Source organism: Pyxicephalus adspersus, chromosome 8, assembly GCF_032062135.1.
Source record: "Pyxicephalus adspersus chromosome 8, UCB_Pads_2.0, whole genome shotgun sequence".
Taxonomy (NCBI): Eukaryota; Metazoa; Chordata; class Amphibia; order Anura; family Pyxicephalidae; genus Pyxicephalus; species Pyxicephalus adspersus.
Window position 1 is genome coordinate 8,176,531 of NC_092865.1, and position 25,205 is coordinate 8,201,735.

Below are 25,205 nucleotides of genomic sequence, written 5' to 3' on the forward strand. Positions count from 1 at the left end.
CCCTCCAGTCCGCGCCCTCTGCTGCTTTCCGATTGGCTGCGCCCTCTGGCGGTCTCAGCTCCGGCCGCTTCCGCCTTCATCCGGGCTCCTGCGCTGACCCGCGATGTGACCCGTCAGTACGGCAAATATGGCGGAGGTAAGGAGGAAACTCGGTGCAACATTCTCCCCGGTGAGCGGGGCCGGGTGTGGAGGGAAGTCCCGGCTGGTCTGGGCCCTTTCACCCCCTCCCGGGACATTCCCGGCCCCCTCCCGTCCCCAACACTTGTTGCTGATTCTCCCGCCCGATCCCACCCCAACAACTTTTTTCAGAGCGCCCGAATTTCCCCCTCGCCCCATTTCCCGGGCTACGGCCTGTGTGTGCGCCATTCTAGGCTCTGCGACACTGACTGCGCGGGACCCCCCTACTTTCCAATATGGCAACATCCCTTCAGCCTGTCACTGCCCTCCCTCCAACAACTGTCCCCCCTCCCATCTTTTCTGGGAAATAACTGCCCCCTATCACTGACCCCCCCCCATCACTTCCCTAGAACCCAGTTGAAGAACTCAGTTGATGTTACCCATTGGTCCCCTGTATGTTGGATCTGATTGGCTGGGTTGGGGGTCTCTGTGTCCCCGGGGTGGGTGCAGCCCCCCAGTTGTGTTTAGTTGTCACTGGTTGCTGGTTTTTCTGTTTCCTGATGTTATAAATCCCTAGCAGACTTCTAGAGGAGCCCTCGGCTCTGACATTTGGTGCTCAAAATGCTTTCCCGCCATTTCCTTTGGGGACAGGAAGTGGGGACACAGAGTACGAAAGTAAAAGAAACTCCGTGGGGTCCTAGCTGTGTCCTTCCAGACAGGAAGTGAAGTAAAATCTCCCCAGTGGAGTCACTGACAGCCGACTTTTCTGAAGTTTTTGCTGGAGTTTGGAAGCTTTGCACACAGAGGTCATTTTACAAACCATTTTTCTCATTGTTAATATTCGCTCAGATGGATGGCGGGTCCGGAAACCTCTTGTCCTGACCCCATTGTCGGTGTAAGCCAGGCCGGGGGGCCTCAGACTATTGGCGCCCCCTGGCTGTGATGCAGATATCATTAGGTCTGCTTCCCCCCTACTCTACAAACATTTAGCACACAACGTATAGAATGATGAGCGTGAAACACGCCTGCAATCAAGGAATATTTCTAGATTTAAGATTCACCCTAAGCGGATAAGCTGTGAAAGAGTTCTTAGTGTCACCTGTGCCCAGGTGTAGGTATCGTAGTGCTTTGCGGTTCGTACAACTTTAAAGCTTGGCTTTTCGGTGTCTAATTAATCAACGCAGGACTTTGCAGCGTTCGGGGCCCCGGGTTCAAATCTTGGCCAGGGTGCTATCTGCATGGAGTATGTATATATAAGATGTTCTCCCCATTTGTGCGAGTTTCTTCTTGCATACCAAAAACATATTACTTCCCCAAAACTGGCCCTAGACTTCATTAATATTAATAAACAGGATTTATATAGCGCCAACATATTATGCAGCGCTGTACAATAAATAGGGGTTGCAAGTGACAGAGGAGAGGGCCCTGCCCCGAAGAGCTTACAATCTAAGAGGTGGGGAAGCCCCATACTGTTAATCACATATGAGTATGGTGGAGAGATCAGATTGTCAGCTCTTCTAATAGGAAGTGACAAGACTATAGACCGTGTACAGTGCTACAGTATATGTCGGTGCTATATAGAATACAAAAAAGCTTGCAGATTTAAAATGTAACCCCCAAATCTTGGCGTGGAAAATTATTTCTCATGTATATTTTTTTTGCTGAAAATACAGCTTCACGTGTATTGCATGATACAAATATTTGCAGCTGCCATAGTGTTATTCTCCAGGTTTCAGAACATACAGAATTGGGGGGGTTAGGTCACTTTGGAGCCCGAAATGGCTCTTTTATTTCTGTGTATGAAAAGCAAAAAAAAAGTTTTATAAGGAAGAGTTCAACATCGAAATCATCTTCTGACATTTTTATTTAAAACTCAATATCTATTCTATAGATTGTCATTATTCTGTGTAGATCTTGTTTGTATAATGCGCTGTGTTGTGTTACATGCGTGTCTGCAGCCAGAGCTTACCAAGATAAGTGTCAGTCATGTGTGACATGTGTGTGTGTGTGTGTGTGTCTATAATGTGTGTGTGTGTGTCTATAGTGTGTGTGTGTCTATAGTGTGTGTGTGTGTGTCTATAATGTGTGTGTGTGTGTGTGTGTGTGTCTAGTGTGTGTCTGTCGTGTGTCTATATTGTGTGTGTGTGTGTCATTCTCTGGTATGTGTCATTATTTGGTATCAGTGATTCTCATCCGGGGTTCCTCCAGAGGTTGCTGGGGGTTCTATGAGCAATGAGCAGTTTGTGTCTCAGGTCAGTATAAGTGACCCCAATGATGTTTTTGGCTATCTGTAAGGATGACATTCTTCCCAATGGCCAGCAATGTAAGAGGAATTCTTCCCACTGACCACCACACGAATATACTGTGATCTGGGGATATAGGAATTATAGAAGGGGTTCCCTGAAGACCTGAAAGTTATTTCAAGGGATCCCCCATGGTAAAAATTCTATGAAAGTTTCCTCTGTAGTGTCCATTACTTGTAGCAGATGACGGGACATTTACAGTACTGAAGTTTGATAGAAGAATAAAGCTGCATGAAGCATCTGAAAACTGCACTGCCTGCAAAATAGTGATTGCAACCACTCCCATTCACTTCAGTGATAACCATGTTGGTTCAGTGCAGGGCCAACCTGTCTTCTATGGTTCAGTGAGAATGGGTTGGTTGAGGACTAGTTACCAGTGGTAAACCATAGCAGAACCGCAAAAATAACCTGGCTGAACCAAACCCTACAGGATCCTCGCTGTATCATCATTACATGTTGTGGCTTAGGCTGCTTATTTTTAAGCTGGGTGGGAAAAATTGTCGGCAGGCGGCAGCCCATGTATTGTGACCCAACTCTTCAGTAAACATCCGGGTGAATACTGAAAAGTGCCAGGAGCTGCGCCTGGCTAAAAGGGTCTTGGGAGAACTCTAGGCTGATGCAAATTGCAACATTGCATGCAAATTTACCATTACATGCAATGTTGGGGCCATGACACTTGGCTGGTGATGCTATTTCATGACTCTAATTCATATGGGTCTGTAGTGTCTCCCTCTAGTGGCAGTTTGTATATCAGGAAGTGAGACTCACACCTCGGCTGAATGATTTCTGAGATAACACTGGAATTTTTTTTATTCTGTTTTAATGTTCTATTCCTTTTACAAAGATCTGCCTACCTGTCTTGCTGATTTGAAAGGTGATTGAGATTCAATCTACTTTTATTGTTACTGGTGAAAAAACACACAATATATCTAAAGCTGGATATGTTTTACTTTTTATGGTTCCTACCATCAGTATGCTACCTTTTCCTTGACATAACTTATTTTAGATTCGGTGACATCATCACAGACCGGTCAGGCTGGGGGGAGGGACCGGCAGGGTGCTGTACCTTTCTGAAAACATCATCAGGCTCTGTTCTCCTCTCTCTGGCTCTCAGGAGACTTTATGCAAATATTAAAATGTCTTGATGAGTTTGTCGCTTTTAAAGCTTTGGGAGTTTGTAGGTAAACTATTTGCATGCAGACATTATTAGAATACACACCAGCGTTCTCCCCAGCCCTTTTTAGCTGGGCGCACCACCCTGCACTTTTCAATAGCCACCCGGCTGTTTTTGGTTGAGTCCCAATACAGGGGCTAACACCCACCTACAACTTTTTCCCTACCAGCTTAAAAACATTTCTGGATTGAATAGAATGAAATCCAATAAATGAACGGGAGGCCAGGGATAGTCAGGCTGATAACTGAGGGGTTAGAGGATGCTGGGCCCTCCAGCCAGGAAACTAGGCGGGATCTATCTGTCTTGCTGCAGCTTCTGATGCTCATTGTTAAAAAGCGCGCTTTGGAAATCAGACTAAGCTGTTCAATCCAGGAGAGGAGTTAGTACAAAACTAAAAGGGAGGCCAGGGGAGCAGAATGAATTGAAACTTTTATTTTTGTGTGAACCTGACCTCTAAATATAATATAAATATAACGCGCTGTAGTTGTATTGCTGGCGCGGATAGAGTTTCTATGTATACCTCAAATTGGGACATTTTAAGAGCAGTCGCTTCCATGAATTCTGGCTCCAGTCTCTGCTGTTACTAATGACAATAAAAGTATTGATTTTATTTTCTTTGGATTCCCCAAAGGCACGGCAGCGGGGTCACTGGCTGTCCAATGCTTGAAAAGCTGGCTTGTCTTTTTATAATTATTGAAACATTTGTATCCATGGAATGCTGTTTATTAAAAATGTAATTTTGTATCTTTCAGGGTGTATTGTAAAGGCTTCATCAGAAGTAGAGATAAGAACAGAGTATAGCTACGTACACACTTCCAATTATTATCGTTGGTAAACGAACGATCCTGCATGATATCTACGAACGATCGTATAGCACCGATCCTGTACATACAGATAACGACACGATCATTCGCAGATATTGTACACACGATAGATGCGATCGTTTGAGCGATACAGGAAGTGACGTGCACCACAGGAAGTGAACGAACGTTCGTTCATCACGCATGCTCAGACCATGGACGATCAACGAACGATCGTACACACGAACGATGGTCAACGATCGTCGTCCGATCCGCCGGTCCGGTCGTTCATTTCCAACGACTTTCCTCGTTCGTCGGCGTCGTTGGTTACTTTTTTTACGAACGATTTTTGCCCAATCGATCGTTCGTCGTTCGTTCGTCGTTCATTTTGAACGATAAAAATTGGAAGTGTGTACGCAGCTTAAATTTACCAAACCTTCAGTTTTAATTTACTTTTGCGCTTTTAAAGCATGGATCAGCTAAACTTTTTTTTCTGTTCTGATGATAGAGGGGGAAGAATTAGACCCCCTGTTCGTTTTACCGATATCCCCAGTTCCTTCCATTAGACAGAGACTGGCTGTGAGGTTGCAATGTGGTTACAGTGTCACCCATCAAAGAATGAATGGGGGTAGCAGTTCATTACCGCTCACTGGCACCCACTGACAAATAGGCAAACGCTGGTTCTTTAGAAACAAGCTGCTGATTCTGATGCAGATCTATACATAACCATGAGCATTGATAATTGTGAGCAGTCGTGGCCATCTAAAAATCTGACGTGTACATTGCTCCTACAGCAAATTGGTGAATGACTGCCGTTCAGTGCTATGGAGGAGAGCACAGGTGGGCGCTGATATACCGCCCTCTCCAGCTGTGCTGTGTTCAATCATCTGTCATTGTGAACCATAGTTTGCAGCAACAATTCTCTGACAGGGCTTTAGTGGGAGATCCCTGCTGACTTAGCAACAACTTTTACCAGACCAAACTAAAGGAAAATCATTGACTGAGACATAGGCAGGACAAGGTCAGAACCCGTCAGCTTTTTACTGCTGTGTGTCCTTGTTGCAGAATATTATGCAGTTCTGTCTGGTAAAACTGTTGTCATTGTAGCCGTGGGAGGAAGCTCTGACGGATCTGCAGATGACTTGTTCTACTTCTCTGCTCTATGTACCTCTAAAAACATAGTTTTGTCTGGACATGCAACTTAAGTCTCCTGTGTGACGGTGTAAACATGTCCCAAATCCAGCTACTGTGTTATAAAGTAAAGCAAAATCTTCCTTTTCCATCCCTGACTAAGCCCAATGCTCCTCCTTAGTCTCACACTCTCCCCCTCCCAGACACTGCAGATCAGTAGGAGGAGTTTGTTGCTTTCAATGCAGAAAGTAGTGGGCGGGGCTGAATGTAGCCAGCTGCTGATTGGTGAGCTACAGGCATGTGATGATAGCCACACCCCCTGTAACATATTCAAATCCTGCTGTAGTGCTGTCAGGCCCAGCCTATATGAGAGTGATAACTCTGCTCTGAATTCAAGAGCAGCTCATCATTGTTGTCACCGCAGGAAGCTGCATACCGAGTATTTGTTGGAATTCACAGGGGGAATAAGAAAAACACTGTATGCAAAAAGACTTTGCAAAAGTTTTTTTTTATTATTTTGTTGCGTTCATCAACTTCATATTTTAATCTGTATTTGCTTGTTTTTGGTAAGTTTTGCTATATTCTTTGTCAAAGTCTGTTTACAGGGAGTATTTTGCCGTTTTTTTCTATTCATTCAGGTGGAGAACAAACCGTTCATGAGAATAAATACTGATTTTAGGTTTATTGTGGCTTTTAAGGCCACGTTTTTTTTTTTAATTTCAGGTGAAGTGGTGAATGGTTGGAATATTTTAAAGTTTTTTTTTTTATTGCTGTTTGTGTCCCAAAAGTAAAGATTTCTCAATTTTGTTTGGATTTGTCACCATAACAAGAATAGAGAGAAATCAATGGGGACTCTCGTCCCGAAAACAGCTGAAGGCGCTCGATGATTGTCACTCTAAAAGATTGTTTGGGGAACAGTTTTAGTAACTAACTTTATACATGTACAGCCAAGTATTGGGAGGGGGGGGGCGAATATGAGACATCCCACTACAAGGACTAGAAATGATACAAGATTCCATTAAATCTGATTCCCTTCCAATAACTTTCTAAGAAGATTGTTCATCTGTGCTCCGTGTTTTTGCTTCAGATATTGTTTGTGATACAGAAAAATAATTCCTCATTGATACAATATTCATTTTTGTGATTTGAACATTTTGATACAAAACCATTACAAGAAAATAGTAACAGCTTTGCAAAAATGATGCTCAAATAAGGTAATCAATCTGAGCCAAGATAAAATATTTATATATATAAATCTTTATAAGCTGGGTGAGAAGAAGCTGTAGGTGGGTGGCAGCCCCTGTATTGTGACCAAACTCATCAGTAACCACCCAAAAACAGCCAGGTGGTTTCTGAAAAGTGCAGGGTGGTGCACCCAGCTAAAAAGGCCTGGAGAGAACACCGAATATAATGCCCTAATATTACCACGGGGAAGCATTTTTAATCCGAGGAATAGATTATCACTTTATACTTTAAAATCTCTAATTTTATAGTCTGCACCTCCTGTTACAGGGTTCTTACTGAAAATTGCCGAGTGGTGCACCCAGCTTTAAAGGGCCGGGGAGATCACTGCCAGTTCTAAAATAAAAAAAAAAAAAAAAAAAAAAGTCATCTGGTGAACCCCAACAGTCCCCCCCCAACTCTCTTTCACCAGGGGTTTCCATTGATGTGTGCATGTAGAGCAGCCTTTTTAGCATAAAATAACTTTCAGGTCTTCCGGGAACCCCCTCTATATTTACTATATTCACAGTATATTAGTGTGGTGGTCAGTAGGAAGAATATCACCCATACAAAAATCCAAAAACATCATTGTGCCTCTCAAGTTTAGTTACACCAAACTGCTCATTGCTAAAGAAACCCCCAGCAACCCCTGGAGGAACCCTTGTTGGGAAGCACTGGTTTGGAGAGCTATATACTACAGGTGAGCAGTACATCTGATCCATATTACGGTGCTGCGCAAGTGCGAGCGATGGGTGTCATTTGTTTTAACCCCAGTGTTCTCCCCAGACCCTTTTAGCTAGGCGCACCACCTGACACTTTTCAGCAACCACCCGGCTGTTTTTGGGTGGTTACTGATGAGTTGGCTCACAATTTAGTGACTTCGACCCACCTAGAATTTCTTCCCACCCAGCTTACAAAAATTTCTGGGTTGAGCACTGCAACCCCCTATCATTTGTACGCCCCCTTCTCGCCTTATTGATCCCCGAATTCAAAGCACCCCATGAGAGGAGGGAGAGAAGGTGCTTCTGGTAAATAGAGCTGCTGCTCTGTTGCAGCAACAGTTTTATCTGAACGGTCTGTAGGAGGTAATTTTTATTTTATTTTTTGTGTGGTATGAAAATTGTTGAACATTCAAAATGAAAGTGAAATTCACTGTAAGCAGAGTCTGATTAGCTGCAGCTAATAGTTTTGGTTTTGATTGTTATATTTGACCTACATTAAGTGAAATGCTTCACTGTGCAAAAACTGACCTTTGTTCCTTTTCTGATTCCCCAACTCATCAACATCATTACAATTGTATATTTTATTTTCTATTTATATTATATACATTTTTTTACATCCAGTTGTCATTCCTTGCTTCTTAGGATGGCAGTTCCTGGTATGAAGTGACAACACAATTTCAGGATTTAAGTGCTTTTTTTTTTTTTTTTGTCCAATAAATTTTCCATTGTGGGATAGAAAAAAACTGAGGGGGGGTGGGGGGGGGGGGGGGGGGGGGGGGGGGGTGTAATACATCAATCGGTTGACAATATTAAAATAGTTGAAACAAAAATAAAAAAATCAACAACTAGTGGAATACATGATGATATTTACAAATGGCTGTTTTAATACCACTGGTGTCCCTGTTGGGAAACCAACCCTAAGAAATGCCATGCAGCCATTATTGGAGTGCTTGTAGAGGGCAAAATGCTGCAAGAAGATATAACCGAGAATAAAAAGAAATTGGAAAATATTTTAATAAATAAAACACGGGGAGTGTTTGACACACAATAACAAACACATTGACATTCAGTTTGGAGTTTATATTCATTTTTTTGTTTGCTCGATATAAAATTGTTACTTTTTAATCTAACCACTTACTTTTGTTTTGCAGCCTTCTCTTGGGAACCCAAGCCCAGGTAATGACGGCTTTATATCCTTTTCTTATTTCATAGATGTTAGCATTAACTATATTGCTTGAACTAAAATAAAATGACCGACCTATGCAGACAGGTGGGGTTTTCCATGAAGGACCAATAACTTAATTACTTTCCTATTAGAAGTGAAACATATTTTTCAGCTTTATGGTTATAGCTTTAAAGGTGCTTTGGCGATATTGCCTTCCAGAAGTTCTATAATTATTTTCTTTTATTTAAAAAGGCAAAAAGAAGTTTCCCATTTGTCATGTCCACAATGTTATGTCTCGGATACAAAGCAATCAGAGTTCATTTTTTAATGCTTATGCTAAATAAAAACAACAACATAAACAAAGCACAAACATATCTGCATAATGTATAAATACAAAGATATAAATATAAAAGAAATACCCTTAAATATGTGTTTACAATTTATTTTGAACATCATCCTATACTATTTATAAAGTGACCTCATACCCAAAGAACTGCCTGGAATACTCCAAATCAATGGACAACTGTTGTGCAAAGAATGACGATAGTTTCTTAAACTCTATCCTTCAGCTCCTTTTCCCCTGCAACTTCCTATTGGCCTGTAAGACCAGCCATGTTCTTGGGGTGTAATAGAAGGAGTACAGGGCTTGGGTGGGAAAGCTGTTTGCAAAATGGAGCACCTTGGCTTTTAGGGATCCAAAAAAGCTCTGATGATGATTTATGTGAATAGTCATCTGGTCCTTGGTCCTGAGACCCTATTAGGTTTAATGTTGGAATGGATAATTCTATTTTTTTTTTTTAACCAATTAACACCCAGTGTTACTCTTCTGATCAGGAGGCTCGGCTGCATCCGACGACCATGAATTCGACCCTTCACCCGACATGTTGGTTCACGAGTTTGACGACGAGCGAACTTTGGAAGAAGAAGAGTTAATGGAGGGAGAGGTGAACTTCACCTCTGAGATTGAGCACCTGGAAAGGGTGAGTGAAATAGAACACTTGTGTATTTTTATTGCCACAAATTTGCCACTTTACAGCGCACTTCATTTTTTAGAGCTAGTAGTAGAAAGGTGCCATAGGTGAGATGTATCCCGGTAACCACGTCATTTGGGTGTTATTGGGTGACCAAAGTCCAAGATTTTAGTCACTTGTACGTCCAGGTGGTTTAAATATAAACAATACATTTTGTATGCTTGAAGTGCCAAGATCTGGTTCAGTCTTGCAGGTTTCTCTGTTTAGATAATTCGGTGTTTATTTACATTCTAGCAATAAAAAGCACATGTGTTTAAACTTTTACCTATATTTCCTTATGCCTGGAGACTGTCGCCTTGTGGCTTAGAGAGCTTTTCTTGGCACTTGTGCAGCAGTAAGGGCACCTGCAGATAGTATTCGGTGTTTGGGTGCTAACTCAAGGAAAAGTATTCTTTAAACTGTTTAATAGTACTTACATTTCAGAATTAAATTCCTTTATGTTTACAAATAGCCATTTCGGTGGAGGTAGGTTTTTGCTTTTATTTGTGAGGTTTCTCCAACAAGGAGAGCCATGAACAACTCAGAAATTTCACTTCAGATCTCCTGAGACAAGCAGTCACCAGATAATCTTATTCTGCATATATACAAATATAAGGCTGTAGGCACAGAAGTGCCTAGGAACCTTCACATAAAATAAGGTGCAGTGTGGTTTTTTAGGAAGAATTCCAGAGAAAACATGCTTAGGTACAATTAGCATTTCATGTTCCCTATAACATAGCAAATCATTCATGTTTGGCTTTTCTATTCCCCCCACCCCCACTTTTAGTCTTTTAAAGCATGTCACCTGTCAAAAGGAATTCCTACAACATGTTCACAGTTTCTTATATTCTCTTGTAGCATGCCTGTAGTCTCCTAATATTCCTTGTTGAGTGAATGGGAACGGTTACTAACTGTTTTGCAATTTTCAACCCAGAAATTTTTTTAAGCTGAGTGGGAAAGAGCTGTAGGTGGGTGGCAGCCCCTGTATTGTGACCCAACTTCTTAGTAACCACCCAAAAACAGCTGTGTGGGTACAAAAAAAGTACCAGGTGGTGTGCCTGGCTAAAAGGGGCCGGGGAGAACACTAACTTTGTGTACGTGGCTGCAGAAGTATACAATGGGGTTTCCAAAAGTGATGGTTGCTTTTGTAACAACTACGGCCGCATGCCAAAATGGTTACCTGTTGTGTGGTTTGCCACCCCTGGGCACATAGCTGTAGTTTGCAGGGAATAGCTAAACACTGTTTTCCACCACAGGTATAAAAGCTTTGTGCCCTTAACACCTTATCACCTTATCCCTCTGGTATCAAATAAGTTGACCACCACTAGTTTAAAAGCTTGAACCCACAGTTCTCCTATAATGGGCAGCACGGTTAGCTTAGTGGCTAGAACTTTTGCTTATGCAGTGATCGGTCACAGGTTCGAATCTCAGCCAGGGCACCATCTGTAAGGTTTTTGCGTGGATACTCTGGTTTCCTCCCACATCCCCAAAAGCAAGCAGTTAGGTTAATTGGCTTCCCCTCAAAACTGCCCTCTGCGGTAACAACATATGACTATGGTAGAGACTTTAGATTGTGAGCCCCTTTGAGGGACAGTTGGTGAATTGACTATGGACTTTGTAAAACGCTACGTAATTTGTTTGCTCTATATAAATACAAGTTAATATTAATACTGCCTAGAAATAAAACTTGATGTGCGTATAACCGCTAACTAGCAGTTCTTTTCTTCCAGGAAAGTGAAATGCCGATTCATGAATTATTAAGACTTTATGGCTATGGTAGCACTGTACCGCTACCTGGAGAAGAAGAGGAGGAGGAGGAGGAGGAGGAAGAAGAAGATGAAGAGGAGGAGAATGATGGGAACAGTGGATGCAGCGGGGAGAATAAGGTTAGCATCAGATTACAGGAAATCAATGAAAAGGCAATCTGTGGGTTGTTTTGGGTTTCTCTGTGACTCCTCAAGCTGGTTATGTGAATTCTCTGGTCCCCTATGTAAAGCTGGCAGTATCTCCTGACAGGCAGGCTCAGGTTAAGGGCTGGGGAGAGGTTTAGGATATAATTTCTGAGGTTATAGAAATCATTGAGCTTCGGGTAGGGAGAAAGAATAAAAGCAGAACTGAACTCGCCCACCACCACATACTGATATGCCCATGTCTTTGCCCATTTCTTTTTCACATTCAAGAATCTTAGGCCATTTTGATTAACCTGGCAGGAATAATGCAACTCCTGTGCATGGGGGTTTGTTCGTTCAGATGTTGAGCTATGTCTTTTAAGAGTTAGGGAATTGTCTGGAAATAAAATATACAGTACAAGACATTTTCTAATATGAGTTGCACCTATTACGACTCCTAGCGTTTTGTAGTAAGCAGAAAACGCTACTTCCTAGTTAGAGTTGTCAGCCCTGGTTAATGTCTCTTAAGCTGCAGACTACAGAGAACTAATTCTTTGGTAATATCTCCATATAGCAGACATCAGCATTTTGCAGTTCTGCCAGCTGTCCCAATACCAGGTTCCAGCATGTCCTGCTAGAAAATGACTCCTCTTAGTTAAAGATTGTGGGTTGTCCTTGGCTAATTTATCAGAATTTATTTCAGTGCACATACTGATGGGGTTTTCCTTTTTAAGGATGAAATTGTTAAAGATTCATCTGGTCAAGAAGATGAGACTCAATCCTCTGACGAGCCGGCACCATCAGCTATTCAAGATGTACCAGAAGTTACCCGGTCTCGGAGATGCAAGTTCTTTGATACCAGTAAGTCTCTCCTTTTAGACTCTTTATCTTGCTTTTTTTCAGTGATTGAAAGGTCACTCTGGGCTAATGTGAATTAAAAATGAAAATGTATTTTTCTCAGATAATGAAATAGAAGAGGAGTCCGAAGACGATGAAGATTATGTTCCTTCGGAGGACTGGAAAAAAGTAAACTTTTTATTTTTCTTGAAATGGAACCTTAAGCTGACAGTTCTTTACATGACGCATTTGAGTTGTGGTCATTTAACTTGGTTCTTAAACAATGGCCACTGCATTCTGATTGGCCAACTTGATTAATTAAAGATTTATTGATTTAGTTTGTAAATATGTTACAAATAAAGTTCATAATATGATCTTTATAGGCCTGCCATTGTCAGGTGATCAGCTTGATTGCCATGTGATTGAGTGATTTGCACCTCATTGCTTTTGAGGTTTTAAACAATCTTGTCTATAATTTCCAAATGTTCATTATTTATAATGTTTATATGTTTGTTAAACTATTGCTTTGTATCCTTCTAGGAGATAATGGTGGGCTCTATGTTTCAAGCTGAAATCCCCACTGGTATTAGCAAATATCGAGAAACAGAGAAAGGTGAGTAGTGCAAAAGAGCATTTATTATGATCTGGCTGCTTTTTCTCACTTCATAAAAGCTAATTCTTCAAAGGAGACAAGTGAGTAGCTGTGGTCTTTGTAGCTGTTATGAGTGGCTGGTCAATGCATGTCATTTTTCTTTTATGTAGTTTAAATGGTGTTTAAGGCAAGCCTACGAAAAAAGATCCCAACCCGCATCACAGAATGACACAAGCTCCCCTCTGAGTATTATCTAACTAAGCATAATGACTGTACCAGGACTTATGTACTGTAATATTATTAGTATTTATTATTATTAATGAATAGGATTTATATAGCACCAACATATTACGCAGCGCTGTACATTAAATAGGGGTTGCAGATGACAGACACAAACACTGACACAAGAGGAGGAGAGGACCCTGCCCAGAAGAGCTTACAATCTATGAGGTGGGGGAAGTATCACACAACAGGAGGAGAGATATGAAGTAGTGGGAAGTAGTGAGGGTTTAGGAGACAAAAGAAGACGGGCAGGTGAAAAAATGGGTTAAATGAACAAAGTAGGAGGAAGCCGATTAGGATGAGGAAGACCATTCTAGAGGCTTGGGGCAGCTTTAGAAAAGTCTTGGAGCCATGCGTATGTTGAGGTTATGAGTGAAGAAGTCATTAGTAGAGAGAGGAGAGTGTGACAAGAACTGTGAAGGGATTTGAAGGCAAGCACAGGAGCTTGAATTTGATTCTCACTGTAATGGGGGAACACGAGATTTCCCTTTTTCATACAGATGGCATTACATTCAAACTAAGGCAGATAGAATAACTGTATGGCTGATATAGAATTGGAAAATGTATTTGTATATTATTCCAGTCTATACTTCCCCTTTCATAACTAGGATAATGGCAAACCTTGCAATGCAAGTACACAAAGAGCCACATAAAATATGTAAGTACTATTTTATTGTACTGAACAGAATTCAGCAGAATTTGATTGTGTTTTATGATGCAGTGTATGAAAACGACGATCAGTTGCTGTGGAATCCAGATTATGTCGGGGAAGAAAGAGTCATAGACTTTCTAATTGAGGCATCGAAGAGAACAGGGGAGGAGAAGGGATTGGATGCCATTCCTGAAGGGGCGCACATAAAGGATAATGAACAGGTACTTTGAGAAGCTCCAGGTGTTTGCATATACATGATATGTTGTATTAAATACTTTTTCTGCCTTTTACTATTTATTATGAAATAACCATATACAGGTAAAAAATGTCCTGCACAAGGTGATGGTGCAGCAGTGGCCTGTCTTTTTTTTACAGGAAGTTACTGCGTTGATGAAAACTGCAGTTGTTATTGCTGGAATAATGCTAACACAATTTCCCCTCCTTTTTTATTCTGATTGTGCTTCCTTGTTTGAAGCATTATAGTGACTTTGAACCAGCTCTGATGCAGAGCTATAAGAGTCACTGCTATCGCATTCTTCTAGAAATGATGGAATGTGTGTTCCTGTGGTACTGTGGTTCCAGTCACTGGCTACTACAGATCAGTTTACCCCTTCCCAACCCTTTCCAAAACTCAACATAACTTCACTACATACCCCCCATTCCATATCCTCCTTCTAATTGTGTGATACCCCCCCCACCTCTTAGATTGTAAGCTCTTCGGGGCAGTGTCCTCTCCTCCTGTGCCACTGTCTGTATCGGCCTGTGTTTTGAAACCCTTATTGAATGTACAGCGCTGCGTAATATGTTGGCCCTATATAAATCCTGTTTAATAATGACATAAAATTTGTGCATACATTTGCTTTAAAATTCTATGTTGCTGTAATGAATTTCTGATGACTAGCAGAAATGTACTCTGGGATACATAAATAATTTTTTTACCTGATCATTCTGCTAGTAGTACACCTCCTGTCCTATAGTCACAATGCTTATTTTCTGTACTTTACGTAAAGAGCAGTATTTGTTCCATGCTAGGACAGGAAATCTGTCCAACACAACATTTTTCCCCCTCCTGATTTCCAAGAGAAAGTGGTCTGTAGTCCACAGAGAAAACTGCACATGACTGATATCGTTTCTTGCAAAGTTCTAAGGACCGCAATAGTATTTTTGCAAGAGCAACTTGTATTTATCAAGCAGATTTAGCAAAATTCTTTCAGTGGTATACTTATATTTGCACTCAAATTAAACGCATTGGTGGAAAGTCGATGCAATGTATGGCACAATTCTATCACTGTAATAGTAATTAGGTGTTCTTTTTTTGGTGTTTGGTGTTGGTACGGCCCACTTTACTGAAAGGTGGAGAGTTAATTGTTAGGGTGTGCACATGCTTTTATCTTCATAACTTTTTTTCTCTGATTCTCTGACTCTGACTCTCCTTTTTGTGCTCTCTAGGCCCTTTATGAGCTGGTAAAATGTAATTTTGACACAGAAGAAGCTCTGAGAAGATTAAGATTCAATGTAAAAGCAGCACGTGGTAAGCACCAATCATCTAGAAACCAGTAAATGTTTTGCTGTGTCCTTCACTGAGAATACTGCCAGGAAATTTGCTGTGTGCATGCAAGACCAGAACATTATATATACCTATTTCTGCTGCGATAGAGTAGAATAGCTTAAGGTACACAAAGAATAAAAATGTAATGTTTTTTTCTTTGTCTCCCTCAGAAGAGCTCTCTATTTGGACAGAGGAAGAGTGTCGGAATTTTGAGCAAGGGCTTAAAGCATACGGAAAAGATTTCCACCTGATCCAGGCAAATAAGGTGAATGGAAATTTACTGTATCAGTTTTCTTAAAGTCAAAAGTAAAGCAGCCACTACAAAATACCTCGCCCTTCCACATATGTGTTGGAGCATGTTACTTTATTCTTTAATACTGTTTTTAGGCCCAACAGCCGATCAACAGTGTCAAGTGATAAGGAGAACAAGTGTCAAGTGATAAAAACAAATGCTTGTTCAACTCGGCAGGTAGTGAAATTTAGGACAGGATAACACTCCTGTATTTTACATCTATGGAAAAAGTCACTTATGACACATCCTGTTGTGAACAGGTTCATTCAAATCTTAAGTATGTGCATCTGCTGTATTGCAGTGTTCAATGTCTGGGATATGCAGGTGTAGGAGAAAAAAAGCCATTGAAAGTCAGGAAGAATGTTGAGTTGGATATGCATTTGGCTGCTTTACTTCCTGTTTGTCTCTAAAATAGAAAGGCCATGAGCAGGCCACATACACAGCAACTCCTTAGGACTGGTATATAGGACTATTCATATTAATCTTTCCAAGCAAGCCTAGTAAGGTCAGTTCTAGTAGAAGCCAGTTAACCTACAAATATGATATGGTGAGCAGTGCAAGCAAACATAGAAAGGTATATTGGCCCCGGTTTAATAAAGCTCTTCAAGGCTGGAGAGGATACACTTTCATCACTAAAGCTGGGTAATCCAGCACACCTGGAATGGATCTGGTCCAGAATTCCAAACGTTTGCCTGCAAATGGCAAATGACTTTAAATAAATCTATTCCAGGTTTGCTGCATCACCCAGCTACACTGATGAAAGTCTATCCTCTCCAGCCTTGGGGAGCTTTAATAAATCAGGCCTATTGAGTCCATGAACGTTGTGACCTTGCAAGGAATCCTGTATACATCAACTGTAAGAGCTAACACATAACCAGCAGTTGATACTTGCGTGATTTAGCAAGTAGCCTTGTGTACCTAGTTTGGTGACTGTTGTCTTTTCTGCACCCATATTACCTCTATAGGTAAGAACACGGTCTGTCGGAGAATGCGTGGCTTTTTATTATATGTGGAAGAAGTCAGAGCGTTACGACTTCTTCGCCCAGCAAACACGATTCGGCAAAAAGAAGTACAACCTGCATCCCGGTGTTACGTGAGTACTTTATTTATAAAAAGTAATAAATGGGTTTATGTAGTTCTTTGGGACAAGGCATATGAATGAGAATGTTGCAGTTTGAAGTCTCTGTAACTGAATTCTGTACTGATAAAGAACGGGGCAACATTTAGAAATATTTTATATTACGATTGCCGGTTTTGATGCAGTTGTTTAACAGTGCTCCATTGTGGAAGCCATGCTCCCTCCCCAAAAAAAAGGAAGGTACAGAATAAAGGATTAGTCACTAGCATTGCTTGTAGTTTCCCTGCAACAGATCTTTTATCCTTTTTATTCTTCATGGAGTCTCTATGCGGTGATGGTCATCATGGAAAAATTTCAGGGATTTGCTGCCTCATGTTTGAGCTGCCCCCTTGATGACTGATGGAGGACATTACAAAAACAGGCGGTAACAAGTGCAGATATATGGAACAAATTAAGCAGCCAGATGATTACTGTACAAATTCCTTTTTAGTAAGCAGCACCAGTACTAGCTTCAGTAAGTGCCCAGGCTGCTTGCATCCTCCAGGATGTGCACTGCTATACGGAAGAATACCATTTGGATACAATGCACAGTTCTAGGTGTCCCCTATAACATTGCAAATCTTCACTTTTGCCCTTCAGTTCCACTTTTAACGTTTAATTAGAACTAGGCTGACAAGGATATTGTTGATACCTTCCTTGGTGCCAGTGTGTAAGTCTCTACAATTAGCATATTGGTCGGCTGTCTACAAATGGTTTGGTTGCAAATCCAATAGGCCATGGTGGGAGTAATTTTAAAATTGAAATGCTCTATTTTTTAGGGATTATATGGATCGACTTCTGGATGAAAGTGAAAGTGCTGCTTCTAGCCAGGCCCCATCTCCCCCTCCCACTAACTCCAACAGCAGCACCAGCCAGTCGGAGAAGGAAGATGGCTCTGCCAGCAACACTAACCAGAATGGTAAGGGAGTCTTAAGTGAATCGATATCAATATCTATATAGATATATAATATATTGATGTATATTATTTTCATGCATGCCAAATAAATGTCAGTGTCACACTTCTGGGTATATTCTAATCTTACTATACACCCCCTGACAATACCTTCCTTTGTTATTCTATCTAATAAGACAGAGCCATCTTTGTTCAGGCATCATCTAGGGTCATCATCCACTTCCTGGACTGATAAGCCAGCTCAGATATGGTAAAAATGGTAATTCCGTGTTAACAAAAATCTGACTTCAATCAGCCATTGCTGCATTTTCTTACTATATAGCTTGCTGTTTGGTTACTGGGGAGGTAATGTTTCCTCCTGCCCACCACATTGGGCCTGATTTATTAAAGCTCTCAAAGGCTAGAGAGGATACACTTTCATCAGTGAAGTTGGGTAATCCAGCAAACCTGGAATGGTTTTCCTAAAAGTCATTTGCTGTTAGCAAAATTTTTTTAATCCTAGATCCATTACAGGTTTGCTAGATCCCCCAGCTTCACTGATGAAAGTGTATCCTCATTAGCACTGGAGAGCTTTAATAAATCAGGCCCAACAATTCAATCATCTCAACCCAGGCACAATCTATTAATAGGAGTTTAAGTATTATTTTATAAAGATAACAGGTAAAAATTTTTCCTAAATCTCTTTTGGATTGACAGCCTGAGCCAATCCTATCAAAGTATCCACTAAACTTTTTTTTTCAGTTTTAGAATAATTTAATGTGATTTGTTTCCAATTATTTAATTTTCATTCTTTTAGGGGTGTCTTCTAATGGCCCCTCAGACACGCCCAGCTGCAGAGACGACCCCGTCCCAGATTCTGCGCATTTAAACGGTCCCAGCACCACCGAACCCCCTTCAATTGAGTCCGACACCAACGGATACAACCGGGACAGCCTCCCCAACGACCCCAAATTCAGTCTAGCAAACAACACCAGGAACGACAGAGAGCCAGACGACACCAGCGAACGATCCGGGAAAAGACGGCGATACGACAGCCCCAGCAAAGACAGCCCCAGACCGTCAGACATTTCTCAGGAAATCTTCTCACAAGGAGACGTCTGAGGAAATCCTTCACTTTTTTCCACTGAGACATTTTTGAAACAAATGTGTTTCTCGGGGCCGTGAAATTTCAGGGTTATAACGCTTATTTAACAGGTTCTATTTTAGATGTTTTGTTTTTTTTTTTTTTTGTTTTTCTCTCCTCTTAATACCATTTCTCGGCACCCCCAGAGAACATTTCACAGCAACGTTTTTGGAAAGAGGATTTTTTTTTTCAAGGAAAATGAACGTCTTGGAAAGACATCCAGAATGTATCCACCAAAAAAGGCAAACATATTAGTTGGAAATAACTTTTATTTTTCTGCGTTATTGGAAAAAGGAGAGGCTTTACCTTTTCCCTCCCACCCAGGTTTGTTTCAAATCATGTCAGATCTGAAATTGCTAAGGAAAGCAGGGCCTTCGCTGGCACCATTTTTATAGGTAGAAGAGTAAACCAAATAAGGTTTGTGTATATATATTATTGACATCAATGATGTCTTTTTTTTTCTATTCCTATCTGGGCTGAAAAAGATACGTGGTGTATTTTTCCAGATTTCTTAGTAGCCTTTGAGAGATTTTTACAGTTTTGAATGAACTGTCCTTTCTTAAACAAAGCTTGTATAATTTTCTTAACTTGTACAGTTGGTAAACTTTTATTATTATAAGAAATAATATTCTGAAAATGGTATGTCCGCTTTTTTTTTTTCCTCCTGCAAGAAAAATTTCATTGTTTTATTCATAGTTTATTGGTCATATTGTTAAATTTATATTCATTGTAATGATCGTATTCTCAGCCCTATTTTTCCGCTCTTCATAGCACTGGAATTTATAGGTTGCCTTGTATTGGAGGGGGAAGCGTTTTGAGCTTTTGCATGAACCAGTTGCCTGGGACAGGAAGTGAGCAGTGGCAGCACAGGATCCAAAGGAAGAGGTTACAGAAAAACCTGAAGTTCAGGTTCCAAGAAAATGATAGCCCGTAGCCTAACCTCTTCTCATCTATCCTGCCTATAATTTTTTATCTTGTGAAGGTAACTGTCATAAACTGGAATTGGATGACAGCGTATATCCCTGAGGCCTAGTCCAGGTCCTGGGGATGGCTAATTCAGTGGTGTTGAAAAATGGCTGGAGAATTATTTTTAGTGGGCTGCTGGTATTCCCCGACACTTCATTGGTAAATGCTCATTTGGTTTGAATAGGAGAGAGTAAGAAAAAAGTTCAAATATACTTGCACCCTAGTGTTCTCCCCAGCCCCTTTCAGCCGGGTGCACCACCTGGCACTTTTCAATAACCCCCGGCTGTTTTTGGGTCTCAATACAGGGACTTCCACCCACTTACAAGTTCTTCCCACCCAGCTTAAAAAAAAATTTGGGTTCAACACTGTATCCACAAGTTTTTTTCCTGTTTATGCAATCCCTGTCCTTTCTGATCGCAGCTCTCTGATATTGTCATGATGTCATACAGCAATCGTGTATTGTATCAGAGAGCTGCACACCCACAATTCAAAGTGTCTGGCATCAAAGGAGAGCTCTGATTTTGGAAGGTGTGAGAAAAAAGTTGAAATGCGATTGCCTTTTCTTCACCACCCCTACACTAAGCACCGTCCAGCCATTGAAGCCATGCAGTGATACGTTTTGGCTCTACTTGTATTCTGGGCTTCACTTTGTGAATATGTTTGACTGATTCTATACTGTTGAAATTATATTTAATTAGTGATGTTAGTAGCATGTAACTTTTTTTCTCACATTAACATTCACATTCTACCCTATCTGCAATCACCCTACAGGAGTTGTCTATTGAAATGGTCATGTCATGCACAACTAATATTTTGAATATCAAACCCGGCGTTTTCCGCCATTAGCTTAGTGGGCCTATGGCATCTTGATGTTGCTGTTTAGCTTTTCTCCAATAAGATCTCATAAGCCTGTTTGCTTTTTTGTGAATCTCTGAGCCCTGCATTCACTCTTCATACCCTGGAAATACATAAGAGGCTTTGGATGGTGGATTAGTTGTTCCAAGCCATGGCAGCCTATAGCTGCAACAGCTAATTGTGGGGTTTCCGAACAGGAAATTTGGATATTTAACACAAAATCTTAGATAGTCCAAATTGGCTGAGTTTTATTTTTTAATGCAATCCTATTGCTTCACACTTTAACCAAAACCTTGTAGAGTGTATTATATGTTTGGAATATATGTGTCCTGCTGAATGAAAACTTGTCACTTTGAATAAAATAATGTAAGTCAATGTACTTACACATAACTTGGCAATTTAGGGCTGCCTTGAAATTCCCAAACCTAGCACATCATGTACATCATAGCAGGCTTTGCCATAGAAATCATAGCTCTGCCGCACCCTATATGTGCCTCTGACCATTAGCGGTGCATGTGTTTGCCTTTTGTAGGAGCGTTGTGCACAATTTCAGATGTGTTCCTTGCAGGAATTTTTTTATGCTGGTTGGGAAGAAGGTAGGTGGGTGGCAGCCCCCCTGCATTGTAACCCAACTTTTCAGTAACCATTTAAGAACAGCCGGTTGGTTACTGAAAAGTGCCGGGTGGTGCACCCAGCTAAAAGGGACCGGGGAGGACATATTACACTTATTTTGTGGTCCCCCTATTGCCCATCTTGTGCCCATTCCAGTGATATACTGGATGTAAATGCAGACCCATACAAATAAAACTCTTAGAACACTTTGTGTTGACATAAGGTTTATGCACTTCAGGTATCTCATTGGATCATAGACAGAGATGCATTAGAACTGGAAGGTGGGTTGTGAACTGCAAAGTATTTGTAAATATACTAAAAGTGCTGTACCCAATCCTCCATTGACTTGGATCATTTTATTAAAGCTACATTTATACCTAATCAGTCAGGGCAGGGCTGCATGTGATCATACCAGAATGGGAGGGGATACGAGAATACGAGATTTATTGTCACAAGTTCTATAGTTTCTGACATTGTTGCAAGATTGCCATGTCCATTTATCTGGTAACAGGACATTTACACATTTTATTGTATGAAAATAAGAGTTTAAGTAAAATCTAAATATACTTTAAAAAAACAAAAAAACATTTTTGCGACTTTACTTTTCTACAACATAATGCTTAATTACCACTTGTGAACTGAATTGTGGTCACATTGCATGGAGCTCTGTTATACCCTTCATTATACTCAGCCATAAGCAGACTTTATTTCCAGAGTCGTAGGAATTGTATAATATCATTGCATTGATTCAGTTCAGTGATTTATATTGGCTGTTCTGTAACTTGCTTCCTATGATGATTCCTCCAAACTTTATTTATATCACAATCCTTTTAATGTTCTTGTGTACTTTATTTTTACATTGTCTGAAATCAGTTTGATTGTACATTTAATACTCCATTCTTGTCCATTGTTATTCATTATAGACCTCATTTAGCCATAAATATCAGAATTCTCCCCCTATTTTTTTAAGCTGGGTGGGAAGAAGCTGTGGGGGGGGGGTGTCCCCTGTATTGTGACCCAAGTCTTCAGTAACCACTCAAAAACAGCCAGGGGGTTATTGAAAAGTGCAGGGTGATGGGCCCAGCTAAAAAGGCCTGGGGAGAACACCGAATATAATGCCCTAATATTACCACTGAGAAGCCCACTGCATGGGCTTTGCAGGTTCTCCCCGTGTTTGACGGTTTCCTCTGGGTACTCCAGTTTTCTCCCACATTCCAAAAACATGCAGTTAGGTTAATTAGCTTCCCCCCAAGAAAATTGAGCTGTGCAATAATAATAAAAACACTTGGGATGGGGGGATGGCTGTATACCTGCTCTGCCAGCACAGGGCACTGCATTGTGAAAGCAGGAAACAACATTATGGTTAGCAGATGCCAGTTACAAATCCTGAAATGTAAAGGTCAGTACTATAAGATAAAAGGTGTAAACCTTGAGGATGCTTCTGTAACTGTTTGCACAGCATGGTTGGCTTTGGTAATGCAGAAGCACAGAATGGTCCAGGGCACAATTGGTGACGTATTCTTTGAGGAAGTTCAGATCACTATATAGCTCAGCCTTTATTATACTTTTTACATGGGGGACCCCCAACTATTATTACTAAATCCTCAGCTCAGAGCATATTGGCCTGCTGGCTAGTAGGAAGAATGTCATTGCAGCCAAAAAGGATCATTGGTGTCACAAACTGCTCATTGCTCAAGGAACCCCCAGCATCCTCTGGAGGATCCCTGGCTGAGAAACATTGCTATACTGTTATGTCTGCTCATGTTCCTGTTTGGGTTTTATTTGTCAGCCGCTTTTAGACCGGACGCTACCCAGGGAGAGAAGCATTGAGTGTATGAGGTTGTTCCCTGAACATGGGGACACAGTCTGCAGAATATGAAAGTGTTGTCACCCTGCACAACCTTACAGCCCAGCTATGTGAGGGATCCCAAGTCTGCATCCTGTAGATCTGCTTGTGTTTTAGCTGTATATTTAGCTTTTTTGCTGCAATGAAGGATATCTTGAAACAGAATTTAATATAATACAGTGTTCAAGCCAGAAATTTTTTTAAGCCGGGTGGGAAGAAGCTGTGGGTGGGTGGTGATCTTGTATTGTGCCCCAGTTTTTAAGTAAACACCCAAAACAGCCGGCTGGTTACTTAAAAGTGCTGCGTGGTGCAAGCCACCCTATGCCAGGAATTGTGCTGTTTTCAGTTGCATAAAAATGTAGATGAAAAAAAAAAAAAGCAACCGCCATATCTAAGGACAGTTAAGATGCAATATGTTACATTTTAGGTTTTCCATTTCAGGATTAAATTCCCCCACGTGAGCCAGACTTGTAGCAGTGGGAAGTGTCTAGTGATGCACTATTAGTCTTATCAGTTCCATAGGCTAAGTAATTTATTTTTTTATATTCCGTTTTGTTCTGTGAATTGTACAGCCTTGCCCCTCTGCAAACAAGTCCTGGCCACCTGGGGTTTTATCTTTAAAAAAATGGCAGAAAGGGCATATTTGTACTGTAATAGGAGCTTGTGTGTATCCGTGTTGCATCGTCTGGGTACACCTGGTGCCCTCGCACACAGCACTGTAGTGTTTGTTGAAGTGGAACTAAACACAATAATGCTCACCTGTCTCCGTTTCCTCATAGGGCACCACTATCTTCTTCCTTCTCCTCTTCCTGGAGACGATCTTTGGTTATCTTGATTGGCTAGGCCTGGATAACGTCCCGTGCAGGAGTTCATTGGTCCCCCACGTGTGCAGGGGAAGCTGGGATTGTCAGTTATTCTGGCAACCAAAGCTAAAGCTATGCATGCACGGCTCGGCTTTTTTTTTTTTACCAGAAACCTGGAGCGATCAGGCAGGTGGGAGGGATTATTGCAAAAGGGACATTTGGTACTAAATGGGCAGATCTCAAAGGGAATTCGGCAGCCGACCAATCGTAAGAGACTAAACAGTTGTGAATGGATGGGATGCACAAAATTGGCAGCGGATTTGCTCATGTGTACCAGGCCTTGCACTTTGTTGTATGTATACTACCTGCCCTATTGGCATGTATTCATTGTGCGAACTTGAACTTCATATTCTTGTTTTTCCCTTTTTTCAGCCACTTCCTGTCTATATGCACTCACTAAGGCGCATACACGTGTAATATTTGTCCTTGGAAAGGAACCTTCATGATCCTTTCCAACGACAAAAGATGATGCATGAACGAGCGCTGTACTTACAGAGCTATTCTGCTCTATGGAGAGGGGAGAATGACGGAGCAGCACCCCGCTGTGCTCTCTCTCCTTCACTTTCATTATGATCGGTCCCCGTCCATGGGTCCACCAGATGACCAGCGCTGTATGCACACCATATTCTCATCCAATATCAGCCCTAAGGCAATTATCAGACGAGAATCATCTGACGTGTGTACATAGCCTTAGTGTCTGCTGGACATCATTGCTCTGTAGCAGCTTCCTGATAGTTGCAATGGTGGAACAAACCTAAGCAATATGTCAGCAACGCTGCACCCAGGGGCAACAATGCAGGAGAACAAATAGGGAAAAAGTTGCCACCCCATAACAGGAAGCATATGAACAAGGCAGGATCACCAGGGTTTATATTAGGAAAGTATCAGAATTAAAAAAAAAAAATTGAAAACTTTTTTAAATAACTTGAACTTGGTAAATCTTATGTGATTTGTGTTTACAACTTTTATATCTGTGCTTTCAGACCATAGATTTTATTATCTCATAAGATTTTATTGAGCATTTGTTATATTTCTTGCATGCTCTTTATCTATAAGTGTGTGTAGACATCCAAAAGCCAGGGGCTGCTGCTGAATGCGGCTATATCTGAAGTCACTGCAGTTTTCTCCCTGAATTTCTTTAGGCTGGGTGGGAAAAAGCTTTGGGCGGGTTGCA

At 41.2% G+C, this 25,205-nt stretch overlaps 1 protein-coding gene across 2 annotated transcripts; it reads left to right on the forward strand.

The window, feature by feature from the left end:
- The first annotated feature begins 9 nt into the window (after positions 1 to 9).
- On the forward strand, positions 10 to 24,942 carry MIER1 (MIER1 transcriptional regulator). Of its 2 annotated transcripts, none has more exons than XM_072419435.1 (13): positions 10 to 136; positions 8,620 to 8,644; positions 9,468 to 9,613; positions 11,374 to 11,529; positions 12,267 to 12,393; positions 12,494 to 12,558; positions 12,910 to 12,982; positions 13,965 to 14,116; positions 15,345 to 15,426; positions 15,615 to 15,709; positions 16,702 to 16,829; positions 17,633 to 17,772; positions 18,563 to 24,942. In XM_072419435.1, the coding sequence occupies exons 1-13, from the start codon at positions 128 to 130 to the stop codon at positions 18,865 to 18,867; spliced, it is 1,503 nt and encodes a 500-aa protein (XP_072275536.1). In that variant the 5' UTR covers positions 10 to 127; the 3' UTR covers positions 18,868 to 24,942. The 2 variants fall into 2 exon arrangements, with proteins under 2 accessions (XP_072275536.1, XP_072275537.1); XM_072419436.1 differs by having other exon boundaries at positions 15,618 to 15,709.
- Positions 24,943 to 25,205: the final 263 nt, after the last annotated feature.

Bases quoted from the DNA above. Each gene is read 5' to 3' on its own strand.
- MIER1 (XM_072419435.1), top strand. The intron at 9,614-11,373 runs GTGAGTGAAATA...CTTTTCTTCCAG, and splicing joins AGATTGAGCACCTGGAAAGG to GAAAGTGAAATGCCGATTCA. The intron at 14,117-15,344 runs GTACTTTGAGAA...TGTGCTCTCTAG, and splicing joins ACATAAAGGATAATGAACAG to GCCCTTTATGAGCTGGTAAA.